General features: G+C 40.4%; 1 protein-coding gene across 1 annotated transcript; it reads right to left on the bottom strand.

Moving 5' to 3' along the window:
- Positions 1–318: 318 nt before the first annotated feature.
- On the bottom strand, positions 319–13,483 carry LOC306710045 (deoxyribonuclease-1-like). The gene is made up of 9 exons (XM_079178420.1): positions 13,401–13,483; positions 7,997–8,135; positions 6,659–6,747; positions 6,406–6,495; positions 4,627–4,721; positions 4,148–4,260; positions 3,857–4,020; positions 3,651–3,744; positions 319–513 (listed from the first exon to the last, which is right to left on the bottom strand). Exons 2-9 carry the CDS (start codon positions 8,132–8,134, stop codon positions 454–456), a joined length of 843 nt encoding a protein of 280 aa, XP_079034546.1. The 5' UTR covers position 8,135; positions 13,401–13,483; the 3' UTR covers positions 319–453.
- Between the last annotated feature and the right edge of the window lie 4,201 nt (positions 13,484–17,684).

Below are 17,684 nucleotides of genomic sequence, written 5' to 3' on the forward strand. Positions count from 1 at the left end.
ATATCGGAAGCAATGATCGTTTTTGTTGTCAGAGGATTGATTCGTGTGATTAAGGAATGACATGAAGCTGTTCAAAATCACATCGTCACTTTCATTTTTATCTTTAAAAATAATCCTCATAAAGTCTCTTTTGGTTTCAAGGCAACAGAGACAGACGTACTGCTACTACTGCTGGCGTCACGACATGCAGACAGCTTTAGTTTTTTGTGCAACGTTTTCGATACATACCTCTGAAAAGTGTGCTGCTACTTGATACAATGAAGGTGAATGGACTTTTGTTTGTGCTGCTTCAAACATTGAAAGAAATGAAAAAAAGAATAGCAGAAATAATTTGTTTATTTTGGTCTAGTCAATTCAATGCTGCATGGTTGCAGAGGGTTGCACCCCCACTGAGTCATCATCCCAATTCACCGTGGAGGTCTCTGCAACGTCTCTGGTTTTGGCAGTCATGATTCAGGTAACCTTTTCAATCAGCGTCACCTCCACAGGGAAATGGTTGCTGATCTTAGATGCCTGAGAGAGAGAGAGAGAGAGAGAGAGAGAGAGAACATTGTAGGGTTCCCTTGTGGCACAATTTCTAGTTGGTCCAGCTTCAGCAAGATGTCCTCGGTTAGACAGAAAACAATTTATTATGTTTTGTCAAACTCAAGTCATCAAAATACCCTTTCCACTTGCATCACTACAGGACTACATACAGTACTGGATTTGCATGTTTCAGCACCATCAACCAAAACTGATGACCATTTTCAAAGCATGTTTGCAAGTTTCTTTAAAAATATAGTCAACAATCCAAACAAAAACTGGTAAGTCTCCTTCGGTTGCCTGGCAACTGCTCAAAGGAAAGAAACAGTCCAGCATATAACCTTCCGTAAAATCTGATTATTTGGTGAGTTTCAGAGGTGCGTGGAGGTGGACTTTGATACACTGATGCACAATTATGAATCCCACTGCTCTTCTTGGCAAAACCACCCTGTGTAGCTGGTTGTTAACAATGTTAGGGTTAGTTATTAGACCTTTACTAGTTTGGGCCAGTACAGCCCATTGGTCAGGACATAGAACCTGAACAAATCAGGCTACCAGTACCTCGGTGAGCATGGCTGCTGGCCAATCCTTGCGCTTGAATGGCTGCAGGGCTGGTCTTGCCAAGAAGAGCAGTAGGATTCATAACAACGCCTTACTGACACCTTCTCGAGTTTGGAATCTGTTGCTCCTGTAATCTCTCCCAACATCGATGTCACCGTGCATTGACTAAACCGTCACTATACTTCTACATCACTGCTGCAAGGAGAAAACCATTGAAATGGAATAGGAGTAGAATGCAATGAATGGTTTTGTGTTCATTTGACCAGTACAAGAGAAAATTGTGATTACTGATAGTTATGGTAGTTTGTCCTTCTCTGGAGTGGCGGAGAGTAAGGCGGAGTTAGACCCAGAGCTGCCACTGAGCTCCTACTCTGTAACCAGTGTAGCATTAGAGGACGATGGAACTAGCAAGCTAGCCACTTAGTCAGCTGTACACTAGTTAGCTAGCTAGCTAGTTGATGCTGGTTAGATCAGGATTAGAAATTATTCATAATTGAGATATAACTAAATATTGTCTCTAGAGCAGCAACTGTACTGTTTATGTGGCGGGGCCTTTGGGGGAAAATGAAGGAACCAACAACGCCACCTGGGCAATTACACAGGAAATATAAGCTTAACCTTAAGATATCGTTTCTTGTAGAATTGTTAAGGCCTACAGATTCGTTACCGTTATGAGACAGAGAGACGTGTTTTGTAAAAATTAACCAACGGTTTTATTTAAGGAATCAAAGAAAATAGTCAAATTTGCAGAGACGAGAGCTGCGGGGAGGAACAAATATTAATGGACAAAAACATTACTGGAACCAATAAGGGATCTTAAATCATTATTTATTACATAATAAGCTAAAAAGGCCTTACTAAAAACTCTTAAGACTACATTATAATCTAATATCCTGAAATGTCCTATCCAACATAAACTAAGTAAAATGGTGGGCTTTAAGAAGAGGCCACAAAATAATACAAATTAAGGTTGTGACTACTTGCTACCTTATGGGTACTAACATATGCAGTCACTCATCGACGGCATGACGATGATGGAGCTTCTAAAAGAATTTCCAACTAACATGTCAGTCCAGAGTTATTAAAGGCGGCTGTATTTCATAATGGTTGGCATGCTCCTCTCATTTCATGTCACTTCACTTCCTGCCTTTCCAGCGATTCTCCTAGTTTTATGTTCCTGGTTTTCCTGTCCTCTGCCTGTTTTTCATCAACCAAGTTTTTTGCCTGATCCATTTGAGTGCCTTTGAGTCCTGTTTCTCCCTGTGGTTTATCCATAGTATAGTATCAGTCATTATTTCTGTCCTCCTGTCTGCTTCATCTCAGCCAGCAGAGAAGTTTACAAGAACAAACTACCAGAAACAGACTAAGGACAGACAGCTTCAGTTTTAGCATGTTTGTAAAACATAGCGGCGGTGGATGAGAAGCCGCGGACAGAGCAGATTGAATTAGGTTTCACTTTCTTTTACATGTTCATGCTTGTTGAACAGATAAAGTGTTGGCTTTTTGCTCGCAAATATTTCCACCGCAGCCTCTGTGCTCTGTATGCTGACTTAGTTCCATGTGTAACTCCATGTACACTCATGTTCCATGAGTGTAGTTGAAGGAGATCAGCCCTGACAGACAGAGCAGCATGATAATAAACTACACCAAAACATTAGAACGTACTAAGAAAAAGCACCAGTAACGTTGGAGCTTATCACTACCTTTAGTTAACGCAAAAACGTGAAAGGCTCATGGCGGTGCAACATGGCGGACTCTGTGGAAGAGGACCCGCTTCCTATAAAGACACAAATGTATTTTTCTAAGCGAAGTAAAGCATAAGCCTTCTTAGTTTCAGGTCATTATACACTAATATAAACATAGTTATGAATATTATATTATATTTCTGCCTATTAATCCACACTCTTCCTTTTTACTCATTTACTCTGGCTCTCTACACTTCGTAACCATCTGGTTGGAGGTCGACACGCTCTACCCACTGAGCTACAGCCGCCTCAAAATCAGAGAAGAGGTCAAACGATGTCACGCCCACAAATGATGCAGTCGATATCGACACATTTGGGGAAAGGCTCTGGGTGAACCAGCTTTTTGATCATTGATTCTCCGCGGCCATGGAAGTCTATATTAAACCGAAATTAGCCCGCTGCAACGGCCACGATGACAACGGCACACATAAAAATGGCCCACGCTCTGACTATCCTGCCACAGTGATTTGAATGTGAATGTAAATGTTAAATGTACTTGATTTAACACTACATGTCATTCACCCATTCACACACTGATGGCAGGGGCTGCCATGCAAAATGCCACCTGCCCATCAGGACTAACTAACATTCATCCCACACATACACTGAAGGCACAGCTTTTGGGAGCAATCCTCTGATTGAAGGACGACCCGCTGTAGCACCGAGCCATAGCCTAGTTCTATGTCCGTTCTACTCCTTCATTTATTTCTATGGTGAAAACATAAAAGTGTTAAGCTGCTCTTAATAGACCCGGTCTTTTTGTAAATTGCAACTGATGTGAATTCTATCATAGAGGAGCGTTAGAGCTAAAGTTGATTTTACCTCGTCCAAGGTGAGACCAAAGTCCGACATGAAGTTGTAGACCTCAGCACTGCTGGGCACCACACCCTTCATCATGTCATCAGTGACCACAATCCTGCAGATACAGGAAGAGGAGTGGAATTTAGAGCCTGTACATGTGTGTGTGTGTGTGTGTGTGTGTGTGTGTGCATGCAAGTGTGTATGCGTGTGTTTGTGTGTGTGTCCACCTGTCGTAAGCTATGGCTTTTTTTCCCACTCCTGACACTGCAGTGTTTTGATTGTCGGTGATCAGCCAGTTGAAACCATTGCTATTGGAGAGGCGGATATTTAGCCAGTCGGCGTCTGATACATAAGTGCCGCCAGCGTTGAAGTCGCCCAGCAGCACGATGTTCTGCAGAGAGAACAGAAATAATTTCAACCACCTCATATAACAAATTAATCATCCTTTACACTCTTTTTTATTTTATTTTCCACCAAATAATTGGTTTTGCGTGTGTTTTCTGGAGGAGAACATTCACATTGTTGTTCCAGCGGTTCTTGACATCTTCCACCACTTTACAGAGGGCATTGATTTGCTTCACAGCTTTCTCAGGAGTGGTGTGCTGGGGGATCAGAACAAAGTTCTCCACAACTATAAAACAGGAGGAAGGAGAAAGGAGTGAGTGAACGAAGAGGGAAATGTGAGATGACAAGAGACAAGTTGATGTTTTGGATATGGCAGACATGATTCATTTAACAAAAAAGTGAGCTCACTGTCTTTTAAATGTAGAGTTGCCGGCCCTATTTGGCTGACATAAATACTGTATGGCAGTCAGAATTCAACTGAAGACAAAACATTTTTAAAGGGGCCTTGGTGATCGTGACCTCAGAATCTCTCACACACGTCTGGTGTTTAGTTCTCAGTTGGTCGCCTAACGAGAGAGGCAATCCACATCACTGGCGTCTGACAGTGAGAAAGAGTTATCGCTGTTCTTTGCCGCACTCTTTCAGAGCCTACCGGTGTGTTTGGAGAAGAACTCAACGATGAAGGGCGGGCGGCTGAAGACACCTTTAGTGTCTTGGTAGCTATCAACCACGGACACCATCGACTCCCTGCAGAGGAAAGATAGTACTTAACCACATCTCTCACTTCCTGTAAACATATTGCTTTTGAAGTAGTCTTCAAATAGCGGTTAAAGTTCATCAACTCTTTCCTGTTCACAGCTATTCACAGCATTGCTGGAGCATTGCCCAACAAATGTAAGTGTGATTACCAAAGGAAGACTGTATTACTAAATACAGTTAGACCAAAACGTATTCTGTATTCACGAATATTCTTTGCAGAAATTACATTTCATGATGTGTTTGGTGTTTTTAAAGTGGTCTATTTATATAGAGTATGGTGGGCTATGCTGTATATTGTGCATGTTATGCTATTATGTGACACTCCATATCAAATGGGAATTTCAAATGCATTTTTATTTTTTACAACACATCTGCAAGTGGTTTGCATTCAAAAAGGAACAGTGTGTAGGATTTTGGTGGATCTATTGGCGTTGAGTGTTGCATGTTTTCATCACCTGAAACTACGAATCGTTGAGTTTTTGTTAGCTTAGAATGAGTCTTTCATAGCTACGTAGAGAGTGGGTCTTCTTCATGTAGTCCTCCGTGTTTCTACAGTAGCCCAGAATGGACAAACCAAACGCTGGCTTTCTGTGTTACCTGAAGGCGCCTGTAGTTTTCCGACATTCTTGTAAAAGGAGGGATGAGCGAAGAGGCGTTCAGTTGGTTTGAATCTGCAACCTCACCACTAGATTACATTACATTACAGTCATTTAGCGACGCTTTTATCCAAAGCGACTTACAATAAGTGTATTCAACATAGGTATTCAAGAGAACTACTCGTCACCAGAAATCATAAGTGCATCTCCTTTGTTAAACTCCGATCTTCTAATATCTGTACTAAACCATCTTTCATAAAACCAGTGGTGGGGAGTAACCGTGTTGTGTGGATTATGTTGTGGAACAATTTGTGGATTAATCTGTGGACTCTTTGAGTGTGTCGAGATAAACAGCGATACTTTTAGGAAGAAAGGAAGTTGTTTCACCAACTTTCGAGGGAAATTGGATCAATACGAGCGGTGTCGGTGTGAGCTCTGTGCATCGGACCAGAAACACGTGTCAACTTAAGGTTTACACTCTGCTGCATGTTTTGGACACTATACACATGTACTATTTTGAGTTACTTGTACTTGAGTGTTTCCATTTCCTGTTACTAAACACGTCCGCCCCACTACATCTCAGAGGCAAATATTTACAATAAAGGTTTACTTCAGTTACTTTACTTAAGGTTACTTTTCAGATTGTGCTTTCACATCCAAAACATGTAACATACATTATAACATGACGCATTGGTACAGATTAAATTAGTAAATTAGATATCAAGTAGTTCAAATTGGCTCCACCAAGACCAGCTAACAATAATAATCTAGCATTGTAATCTATTACTCTGACAGGGCCCAGTCTGCTGCATTATGTGGTGATACTTGTGATACTTTACGTTTTTCTGATAATACTTGTGTATTCGATGTCGAATGCTTGTAGTTGAGTATTTTAATTGTAATGTTGGCTACTTTTACAAAAGTAGTTTTCTGGCACTAATCACTGACAATACGGACAAAGACACTGTGCAGATCTGAACTTTAAAAGAGAAATAGTTTGTTTTCTGTTCACTGATGCGGGGTCTCAACGGAGGATTCCAACAGAGGATCGGTTGTTTTTGCCTCTCTCTGTTTACCTGTAGAGGAAGACATATCTCTCCTGACTCTGTGGAGTAGCACCCAGAGGCTCGCTGTAGATGTTCTTGAACCCGTGCAGAGGGCAACGACTGCGAAAACACACACAAACACTCACACAGATGTAGAGCATCATTTTGTTTGTCTCAAATCATAATGTGAGTTCATGAGCCATCCAACTCAACTCCTACAGAAGGTCACTATATTCTGTGTGTAGTAATAAAAGCACTACATAAGGTGTGTGGTTAGTCTAACTTGTTGACGTCCGTCATGAGTCTGTTGGTCGCTAACAGATCCTTGTCTCTGACCTCCTGGATCAGAATGATGTGGTAGCGACAGACAATCTGAGAAACAGAAAACAACACATATCTGATTAGAGTTCTTGCAGCAGTGCCGTCTAATTATATTAGTGGTCTGTTTAGTTTCATTCGATTCAAGTAGAGTTCTCCTGAAACAAAGAAGAAGAACTAAAAGAGGTGAACCAACATAACATCTCCTTTTCCAGTCAAATTAAATAATCTGTAATCGTTATTGTTCGAGGTAATAAAGGGGTACTTCACTAATTTCTCACTTAAAAGGTTCACTGGTCATGGCAGGGTTCAACGTTAATGTTTGTTTTTTTAATCACTTGCCCCCATATCAATTGTTTAATTTATTTATTCTTTGTTGTTGTCAAATACTAACAAAGACCAAAGTCAGTAATGAATCTGGAGTTTCGGCCACATCCTCTAACGCCGTTAAACTATACTAAACTGTTTCCGTTACATTTGAGGTGCTCGCTTGTACTTCAGTTAACAAAACTTTGTCTTTACCCCCCATTTTCTCGTGCTTGTGCAACTCTCAACAAAGATGGGGAGGAAACAAATGGCTCACCCCTTAGCTACTTCCATCGTCAGCTCCCGAAAAAAAAGTGTTTCATTCTTTTTTTTACAATCGGGCGAATGAGTTGCAAGATTTATTAGCCCGACGCGGCATTTTACTTGCCCCGGGCAGCCCTTGTTGTTGAGTCCTGCATGGGAAGTACTACTTGTGTCTGGAGTGTCTCTGGAGGACACAATAAGCCCTGATGATGTCATAGTGATCTATAGTGTCATCAGGGTAATATGAGCTTGGGCTTGGACAGTACAAACGGAAAACCTGCGTTATAAACTGGGCACATAGTATTTAAAAGCCATGGACATTTACCACCCAAGGAGGTTCTAAAGAAATGATAAAATGCTTAATGGTTGAATTATGGGAAATTTAGGATCCATTCTTTTTTTTAAATTATAATTATTAATCTACCTATTGTGAGTCCTCCAAGTTTATGGATTTGAAAAAGAATTGCTGGAGTGCCCCTTTAATCTCCAAAAGCCTCTGAACAATACAGTGTTGTAACTAAATCTAACGACATGCTCATACTTCTAATGTGCTTTCTAATGTGCTACCAACTTATTGCAATTGAAGGGAGGCCAGATGTCGGGTAAACCTTGTGCTATTTTAACGTTACTCAGCGCTGTTCAAAATATATCCTCTTTATATTGTGTTTGTGATGAGATACAGTCTTAGAAAAAAGGAATATTGGATGCAAGAAAAAATAAAACATTTTCAGACCTTGCTGATGTTGTTCATGAGATCCTTCTTGGAGGCTTTCGTGATCCCAAATGTCTGGATGTTGAAGGCTCCCAGCAGCAGGGAGGTAGACAGATGCTGCAGGGCCAACAAGAGGCCCAACGCACACACCCGATGCATCCTGGGCCAAAGAGGTCACATTAGTGTGTATATTTAAAATACATCATTCTAAATCTTGATTGTATGACACATGGACAGTTAGCATGTAATAGTTATACTGCATGCTAGAGGAGCCTAAAAGACTCTCTGCCCTGCTGTGGGAGTCAGAGACGCACCAACACCTGCACCCCTGGACACACGCAGCAGGATCCCTATTCCGGGCAGTTTATCTCACTGCGAATCGGCAACCCAGCGTTTCATATGTTGCTTTTTGCAGATGCATCCTGGGTAAATTATTACTCCAGCAGGAGAATCATTATTCTGTTGCCCTGGTCACGATGGTGTGGATGTGATTCTTGGAGCAAAGGTTGTAAAATACAGTGTGGTGACCTTTTTGCTATCCTATACGCATACTGTTGCCGTATTTTACATTTAGTCAGCCAGAGTAAAAACCATATCCGGTGTTTAATGAAACATCTTCGCCTTTAAAGTAACATCTTATTAAAGATCAAGCAAAACCAGTCCGGGTGTATATTGTTAGATAATCTGCAAGTATTGTTGCTGGGAGGTAACCAGCAGGTGTGATTATTGAGACCTCAGAAAATGGTTCTATTGTGACGCATGGAATCAGAGAGTGGCAGCTAGTGGTGGAATGACTACATTGATTTAAGAAGGTCTTTGTATTTCCATTTGTGCTACTGTATACTTCTACTACACTACAATTCACAAGTACATTTTTAACTCCCCTACTTTTATTTGACAGTCCTTGCGGATTCAGATTATTAATACAAATAAAAATAAATTAATAATTTATGTCTTAAGCTACATGCAGGTATACAGTACATTTGTTAATGTTAGCTCTGCCTTCACCACCTGCAACATTAGTGACTATTACATATAAATCTATCACTCATTTTAATCCAGTCATATAATATATATTATGTTGAAATGGGCCATTCGGCGTAATGAAGCCTACTTTTTCTTTTGGTGCTTCAAGCAGATTATATTTTGATGCTATTAGACCTACTCTTTTATTTTAATGCAGGACATTTACGTGTAACATAGTATTTATACACTGTAATATTGCTACTTTTACTCAAGAAAAAGGTTTGAGTATTACTTATTATTCTACCACTGGTTGCAGCACAGCAGTAAGGAAACAGGACAAGGGAGTGGGTTATTTTGGTTATTTGGTTTCAGCCCGACAGGGGGCGATAAAGCGCTGCTGTGTAGGCTGCAAGATGGTCTCCTTGCAGCCTATTGCGGATGTTTGTCTTGGCCTGCAAATACATTAACTGTTAGGCTTTAAAAATGACAGCTGGAGAGGGCCACGTGATGCCAAGGAGGTAGGAGCGCCGGACAGGATCTCCCGGACTGAACACTTTTTTCAGAACAAAGAATATCCGACACAGAAGACTCGGTGTCACAGCTCCGAGCTAAACTCGCACGCACTGAGACACTGCTAACTGAGGCATGACCCGGTCAGGAGAACCGGTCCAGACGCAACAACATAAACGTCATCAATCTGCCCGAACGCACAGAGGGGGATGACGCCAGGGACTTTTTTAATGTTACACATGACGGTGGAGTCCGACACTTCAGATCCGCGGATGAGGCACGGAGGCATGTGGAGGAGAGGAAGAAAGACAAAATATAATGAACAAATGCGATGCAATCTGGAATTGAGGGGACAGTTTATACTCGCGGTGGTCACAGTAACTCACAAAGAAAGTTTAGTATGCGACACCTTTATTTTCTTTTGTTCTCTCCATGTTGAAACTCAGTGGAGCGAGCTCGTCTGCTTATGTTTCTATGTTTTAGGAAAGGAACCCACAGTTATATTATATATCATATCTTGTGACTGCACTGATATGACTGATACGCTTGATTAAGACTGGGAAGAAACTTCAAGGCTGCGGATTATAATAAGAGTTGCTATACCTGAAAACTGATTCTTTATAATGGGGAGTCTGTGAAGCTCTGTTTTATCCTACAAGAGCAGGGGTCGGCAACCCGCGGCTCCGGAGCCGCATGCGGCTCTTCAGCCCCTCTGTTGCGGCTCCCTGATAACGTCGCTAGACACGCCGCCAAAAATAAAAAATGTTTTAATAGTTTGTCAACTAAAATGTGCGCCACATCCTATTACGTCGCTGTCAAGCGCCTTTCCCTGAAGGTGGCTAATTATATATGATTTGCAGACCTCCGCCCTCGGTAAACTATTATAAGCTATTATGTTGAGCACGTTAAGAGCTCTCTAGGAAGCAGTGTTCCTGTGTATGTGTTTGGGGCTTTTATTGTGGAGGATGAGACGGAAAGAGAAAAAGAGGTTCCGTTTTGGCGCAGATTACGGAGCCCCGTGTTTATTATTTTATTATTATCACAAAGTATTGGCGCAACATTAACCCTCGGCTACACTATCAATGGATAAATCCAAAACAGGTAGCAATAAAATGTCAAGAATTGTCTTTATTCTTGTTCTATAATTTCACAAATAAAACAAACTATAGTTTTTTGTATATATAATATAACTATATACAGCACTTTATAAGCTGTGACATCAAATAGCTTCTGCGTCTCCAGACACATTTTATTTGGTGAAAAATAGGGCAAAATGGCTCTTTGGATGGTAAAGGTTGCCGACCCCTGTACTAGAGTTTGTTTAGATGTCAGGAAAAGAGGATGAAACGGTGAGCAGGAGGTCTCACATGTGCCTCTTCACCAGTGACGTGCGGTGAGGTTCGTGGCTGGTGAGGCACTGACTCTTTCAGAGTCAGATTTACAAATATATGAACCCAATATAGAGTAGCTTAAATCACCATTCAATTGGCAACTTGCCCATTGACTACTGGTTGTTTTTCATATTTCATATCAGCATTCTTTGCACACACATAGGTAAGCTACATATTTGATTGCACCGACCTGTGTTTCACAAGCGGAGCGCTCGCGGGCGCCACTCCGCGAAAATCGCGAGATCACGCGATAATCTGTAACAACTACGGATTTAACAAACACATAAAGGTTACTTTACCTGTCCGACGTTGGATTGCTGTTGATTTGGTCATATTTCCCTGTTTTTTGAGAATTGTTAAAGCTTAAATATTTAACCTTCAATGTTTGCAGTCAAAGCAAAATATAAGAAGAAGAAGAGAAGTGTAGAAGAAGAGTAACGGCAGAACAAGAATAAACCCGACCCGTGAGCTCTCGCACGCCCCCTTCATTGAGGTAGAGGTACTGTTTGCCTCCCCTCTGTGCTTCTTCACTGCGGTTTCTATCAGATCAGCAAGACTAAATATGTTCTAAACATACGTGAAATACATGACTTATTCTATGGAAAGAAAGGACATATAATACAAGTGTCAACAAATATTACAGTGGTGACAAACAATGAGAAAGCAAAAGGCACGCGCTCAATCCAGTTAGTGAGGGATTGCGCAATCTGAGGTGAGGCACAACTCGTGCTGCCTCACCTCGCGTGTCTCCTCTCTGTTTGAACAGCACATGAGCAAATACAGCGATTTAGACTATAAAAATGCTTTAAAATTATTGAAATCATACAGAAATAACATTTATAGCACAGATCAGTAGAGAAATATTATTTATTTTATTTTATCATTATTTGTTTTTTACTTTTCATGATGACAGGTGAGGCTCTGCCTCCCCTGACCACACATCCCTGCTCTTCAATAAGTTAAAGTTTGAGTTCATGTTTTTGAGTTTGTTTTTGTCATTCAGTGTTTTTAAATCTTGTACCACACCACCAGAAAGGAATATCCATCTGAACTAGGTCAGCAAAGGTCAGTTAACACATTTCCAGAGCGCCTCCAGGAGGTCTCTAAAAGGACAGCATCTCTCTGTGACAAAGAAAGAAGTAGGAATAATATAATGGTAGGGATAGTTTAGTGTAGTCAGAAATAACAACATGAAGCTTGTTCATGTGGAGTGTCAGCTCATTGAACGAACACACTGTGACACATTAGCACAGACTGGTTTGGTGTCAAGGCTCGATGACAAGAGATGGACACAATGCATTCTCTGTACGCGTTTATTTTTTTGTGTTTTCAATATAATTTTTGTAGGATTCAATATTTATTTGTGTGCAGTCAATAACCTGGAAAGGAGACGGCATCATTCACTCCTGATTTGGTGTCTGTTCTGCACATCAAGCACCTGACACCAGTTAACTTTGTCTAGTGAATCTGTTCAACACCATAAATATAATGTCAGGACATATAATAAATGCTCTATTATACACCATATTGCAAATAAATTAACAAATCAAAACATATTGCAGCCTTATAGTGGTACAAAAAGGAGTTATCAGTACAGACTCATATGCACTAACAGGTACGCATGGCCAAATCAAGTCCTGTGCGTAAAAAATACCAGAATTTTAATAATGACGTATTTAATTTAATAATGACGTATCTCATTTATCAGATATAATGTAGACAGACAAAATAGTCTGTAACTTCAGGTACGGAAATATTTCACCCGAACAATTTTTTTTAAGATTTAATTGATTTTTTTTTACATTTGATTATATACTAAACATTTTTTGTTTTGTTTGAGACAAAGGTTTTTGAGGGGAATTGGATAGAAACATATAATGAAAATAATAAAGTGGACGCTGGCTGCACACTCTCATGACAACTGTCAACAGAAGAGTGCCAAACACACACAAACAAACACACGTCTCAGACGTCTCATAATCTCTCACATCCCGTTTAACAGCATACACATCCTCTTGGCAGAGCAAAGGAAGAACAAAGACAAAGCAAACATTTTTTTGCCTACAAAGAAACTAATGAATACAAAAATGCAAATGAAATTAAACAAAAGTCCTACTGCAAAACATTTTATCTGTACTGATAACTTTGTACAACTAGGATATTATTATGTTTTTCGGTGTTCAAAAACTCCGGCGTAGTGTGGACGCTCAGTGTAAACGTAGCAAAACATATATGCGTTTTCAAATGGAAACGTAGTAGTGTGGACATGGCCTGAGGCTGCAACTAATGATTATTAAAATAAATTTGTAAATTTCCCAGCACCTGTCCCAGGACCCGGGGTGGCGTCTTTAAAGGAATACTCCACACCTAATATGACCATTTGTGTTTCAATGTATCACCCCGCATTACCTTGAATTCTGAAAGAAATCTTTATTTTTCTCACATGCCTCCATGGCGAACGGAAGATAAAAAAAACAGAGAAAAGTCTCGATGAAGTGAAGTAAATGGGGGCAGTGTTAAACAACAGCAGAACTCTATCAAAACATCCATTAACATACCTTTCTTTGCTCTTTGTTGATCTCTGCAGGTGTGAATGAGTGACGTGGTGCCTCTCACAGCTCTCAGTGAAGTCCAGCTCCGCTTCCTCTGCCACGATGACATAGAGAATGTCAAGCTGCTCTGTGGTGATTGGTTCCCAATCGAGTAAGCATCACGCTCAGTGGGCCAACAACAGCACTTGTTGGTGTTGTCGTAGTTTGAAGTCTGAAAGTGCTGTCATTGAACATTTGTACATACTTTGTAGGGCGAAACATCAAAAGAAAGCATCAAAAATCCAACTTTCTTTTCAGATTTACATTGATATGCACTTATTCACTGCAGTTGTGCACCCAAATTAGTTGACTATGGCATGAATATTGGTTGCACTTTGGGGCATTCTCAATGCTGGCCACTGGAAATCTGGAAAACACTTTGGTAGTTCTCGTGTGCCACCGTCGACACACCGGGCGATACTTCAATATGACAATTTATCTCCTTTTTAATGGAACGGTATCGTAATGAAATCATATATTGAGATATCGTGATACACACTTGTGTCCTCTTCATTGATAATAACAGGCAAATACTAATTCAGATTTCTGTGCACTAGAGTTCTTAATTAAATGAGAAAAGTACTTTTCACTTGCAATCAATCAGTCAAACTTTTATTTCAGACTCAGGGTCCAGATAAGACAGGACATTCAATATATTAAACTACATACAAAAGCACATTAAAAGTACATAGGCCTACCAATGCCTCACAAAGAGACCGTTGTACCAATGTCCAGAGGAAGGAATGAATATAGTTTTTATTATTGCGTCATGCATGTAGCCTGCATGGGCTGACAAGACACCACAAATTCACATAAGCCAGATCCACAGTGTTCTACATTTTCAAAACAATACTACAAAGACGTCGGAAAATGTAAAAAAATAACTTGAAGAACTGTTGAATGTTTTTTCAGATGATTTTCTCCAACCAAATTATTACAATTGACCCGTGGCGGGCCGTGCATTTTATACCTGGGCCTTCAGTGCTGTCCTACTACAGTTGAACCACCTCCTAATAGCCTCATTATGACGCCACAGCTACGGGTTATTATTTGTTTTGTGTAAAAACCGCATATTCACACAACATTTGACAAGTGCCATAAAATGTTACATGAAGCTCAACACCTATGAGGGCTACAAATACACTAACTGCAGAGTGCAGATACATGAATACACGCATGACGGGATGCTTCATCATTAACGGACAATGCATATAGTCAGAATCAATGTAATTCACTCAATGACAAGAACAAACTCACAAGAACCAGTCATATATATTAATATGACAACAAAGCAGATAGAATAACATAAAACCCAAATAACACGATTCAACAGGCCTCTGCACATTCCAGCAACACTGCGGCGCTAAAACACGCATTCCGCCACACAATCAAGAGCACCATTCAAATATTATTCACATCAGAGGAAACAATATCATATCATAATAACAACACGATAGAAAAATGAACACAATAGTAACGCTACTGCAGATGTAAAAAAATAAAAGCAGTTCACTTACCAAAGCTGCTGTTCACTATTTAAAGACAAAGTCCATCCTCCTTTCTTTGAATACAAAGAGTTCAATACCGCGGTTTTTCAGTACATCAGTTCACTTCCAGCAAGAGGTCCTTCTCGATTGCCATGGACGCCAGTGATGATAGTCGAGCCTCCCCAGTTGTATTTCTTGAATACGTTTCAATGCGTTTGAGGGCTGAAAATGTCCGCCAGATAGAAGCAGTAGATATTGGGATTGTCACCGCCAAACATGCCAAACCGCTAAAAATGTAATGTCACGTAAAAACTTCTTACATACACTTCTTTAACCTTTAACTCTTACTACTACAAAGTTCTGCTAGCTAGTTTCACAACAGTCACGCCCACTGACCAATCAAATCGCACGTTAATGCTGACGTACTTGGTTAGGCCAGCTAGCAGGCTCTGGCACATCAAATAATACGCCCAACATGTGAAACTAAAAATCTGATTGGTTGAAGACTATGACAATCAACAATATCGTCCCTATTTACTTAAACTGCAAAGGGATGCACTTGTAATTCTGAAGGCCTCCGGGCAGATTTCTTTACTTAGAGACAGCACAGGGGCGAAATCTGATTGGATAAAATCAGACACTCCGCCACCAGGTTTTCCAAAATGAACGCCCCTCAGACTTTGGCCTCATATTTCATACTTAGCTCAGTGTGACATTTGCTTTAACTGAATCCTTTCACGCAAAGATGAAAGAACACAGGGAGCGTGAGAGAATTACTAACTCAACTGCCAAATGAGGGAGAAGGATAAATGATTTACAGCAGAAGAATAATGACGATAATTCACAGCTTGTAATTGCGACGTGACATTTCTATTATAATCTATCTTTCCTGCTTCACCTTGTATCAACACAAACATCCAGGAACCATTTGCATGTCTAGCATTCTGCTGGCTGAAAGAATCTGTCATTTTATGACTAAGTGTTTTGATACTTTTGGCTTTTCATGCCATTAATGCACGCCCACACTTCAGACACACACACAAACACACAGACACACACACACACACACACACACACACACACACACACACACACACACACACACACCTCTGTTCTGCAGACTTTGCAGAGTGAATGACCCACAATCCATAGCTTTGTGAAGTTAAACATGGGGTTACCAGGGGAAACCCAAAGCCATAGAATGTTTTTTTTGCCTGGCATTATCCATTTACACAGAAACATTAACATTAAGTTTTACAAGTAAATAGATTTGACAGTTACCTCTCGTCTCGTACGGCAAGAGCCTGGAAGACGTTCAAATCACGCAGTAATTGCATTTGTCCTTTAAATGTTATTGTTGTGCCTCATACACGATGACCCGTACTAGTATAATGCATAACAGGCCCCTTGACTGCTTTTGTATTAACCTCTGTCACTACATTGTATATAGAATCATGATACCCCGTGTTCAGTAGGATAACTGATGTCTGATCAGTTTTAGAGTCGTAGAGGCTCACATCAGCATCACATTCGAGGAAACTTTGCCACAGCCGAGGGTTCTGGATCTCTAGAAGTCCCGCCTCATAGGGCTCGCTCAGTAAGATAGGTTTTGCTAATGTTGTCCTGTTGTTCCATATCTTATTATTTAGGTATACACCAAGTGAAGCGTTACTAGGTAATGTAACATAAAATACGTTCACGGTCACTACTACTGATGTGTAATTATGAATCCCACTGCTCTTCTTGGCAAAACTGCCCTGCGTAGCTGGTTGTTAACAATGTTAGGGTTAGTTATTAGACCTTTACTAGTTTGGGCCGCTGGCCATCAGCCTGCAGCTCAGCTCATATTCTGTAACCAGTGTAGCATTAAAGCATGATGGAACTAGCAAGCTAGCCACTTAGTCAGCTGTACACTAGTTAGCTAGCTAGCTAGTTAATGCTGGTTACAATAAATGATCCATGGCAACAGCGATGTGAGGATGAAACATTAAGTGGTTTGTAAGATTTTATCACTCTTAAATACTCTGTTCTTTTTCATGACTAAATAATTGCTTTTACAAACATGTACAGAATTTTAAAAACAAAAAATTAGAAGTCATTCATAATTGAGATATAACTAAATATTGTCAACAACAAACAACAAACAGCAAACAGGTTTATAGTTTTGTTGCTCCTCTGTCTTTCTTTTTTTGTTGTTGTTTGTCTTTGTCCTATGTAAAGCGTCTTTGGGTATTTAGAAAAGCGCTATATAAAATTAAAGTATTATTATTACATAATTCATGCACAGTGCATGTGACCGGGTCAGGCTGGAGGGGAGGGGTGAAGAGAGGAGGTGTGTTGCGAATGGGGATCGGAGTTTTCAGGTCGAGGAGGCCCGTTCGGCAAAATTGACCCTCACAGTGATTTTATGTGTCGGCTACAATGTGGCAGTTTTATAATAGAAATTCAAGGAATTTCTACTTTTGATTTGATTTAGTTTCTAGAATTATTCAACTCACCACCAACTCACTGTGTTGATAGGTCACATTTGCAGGGCTCCACAGCAGGGGCGGAGCCATCCAGGGCTCAGCCCAAACCTAAGGGGGGGCGGGGAGGGATTGTAAACCATTCATGCCAGGTATAGACATTATTTTACTAGCCTTACGAGGGAGGAAACAATCATCCTGTAGAGCCCACATCCTATTTTGTATCTAATTGTTCTCCAACTGTATAACAAAAATAGGTTTCAAGAATACGCTAAATTTCACCCTACATATCTATGCAA

Source organism: Pholis gunnellus, assembly GCF_910591455.1.
Source record: "Pholis gunnellus genome assembly, chromosome: 17".
NCBI lineage: Eukaryota > Metazoa > Chordata > Actinopteri > Perciformes > Pholidae > Pholis > Pholis gunnellus.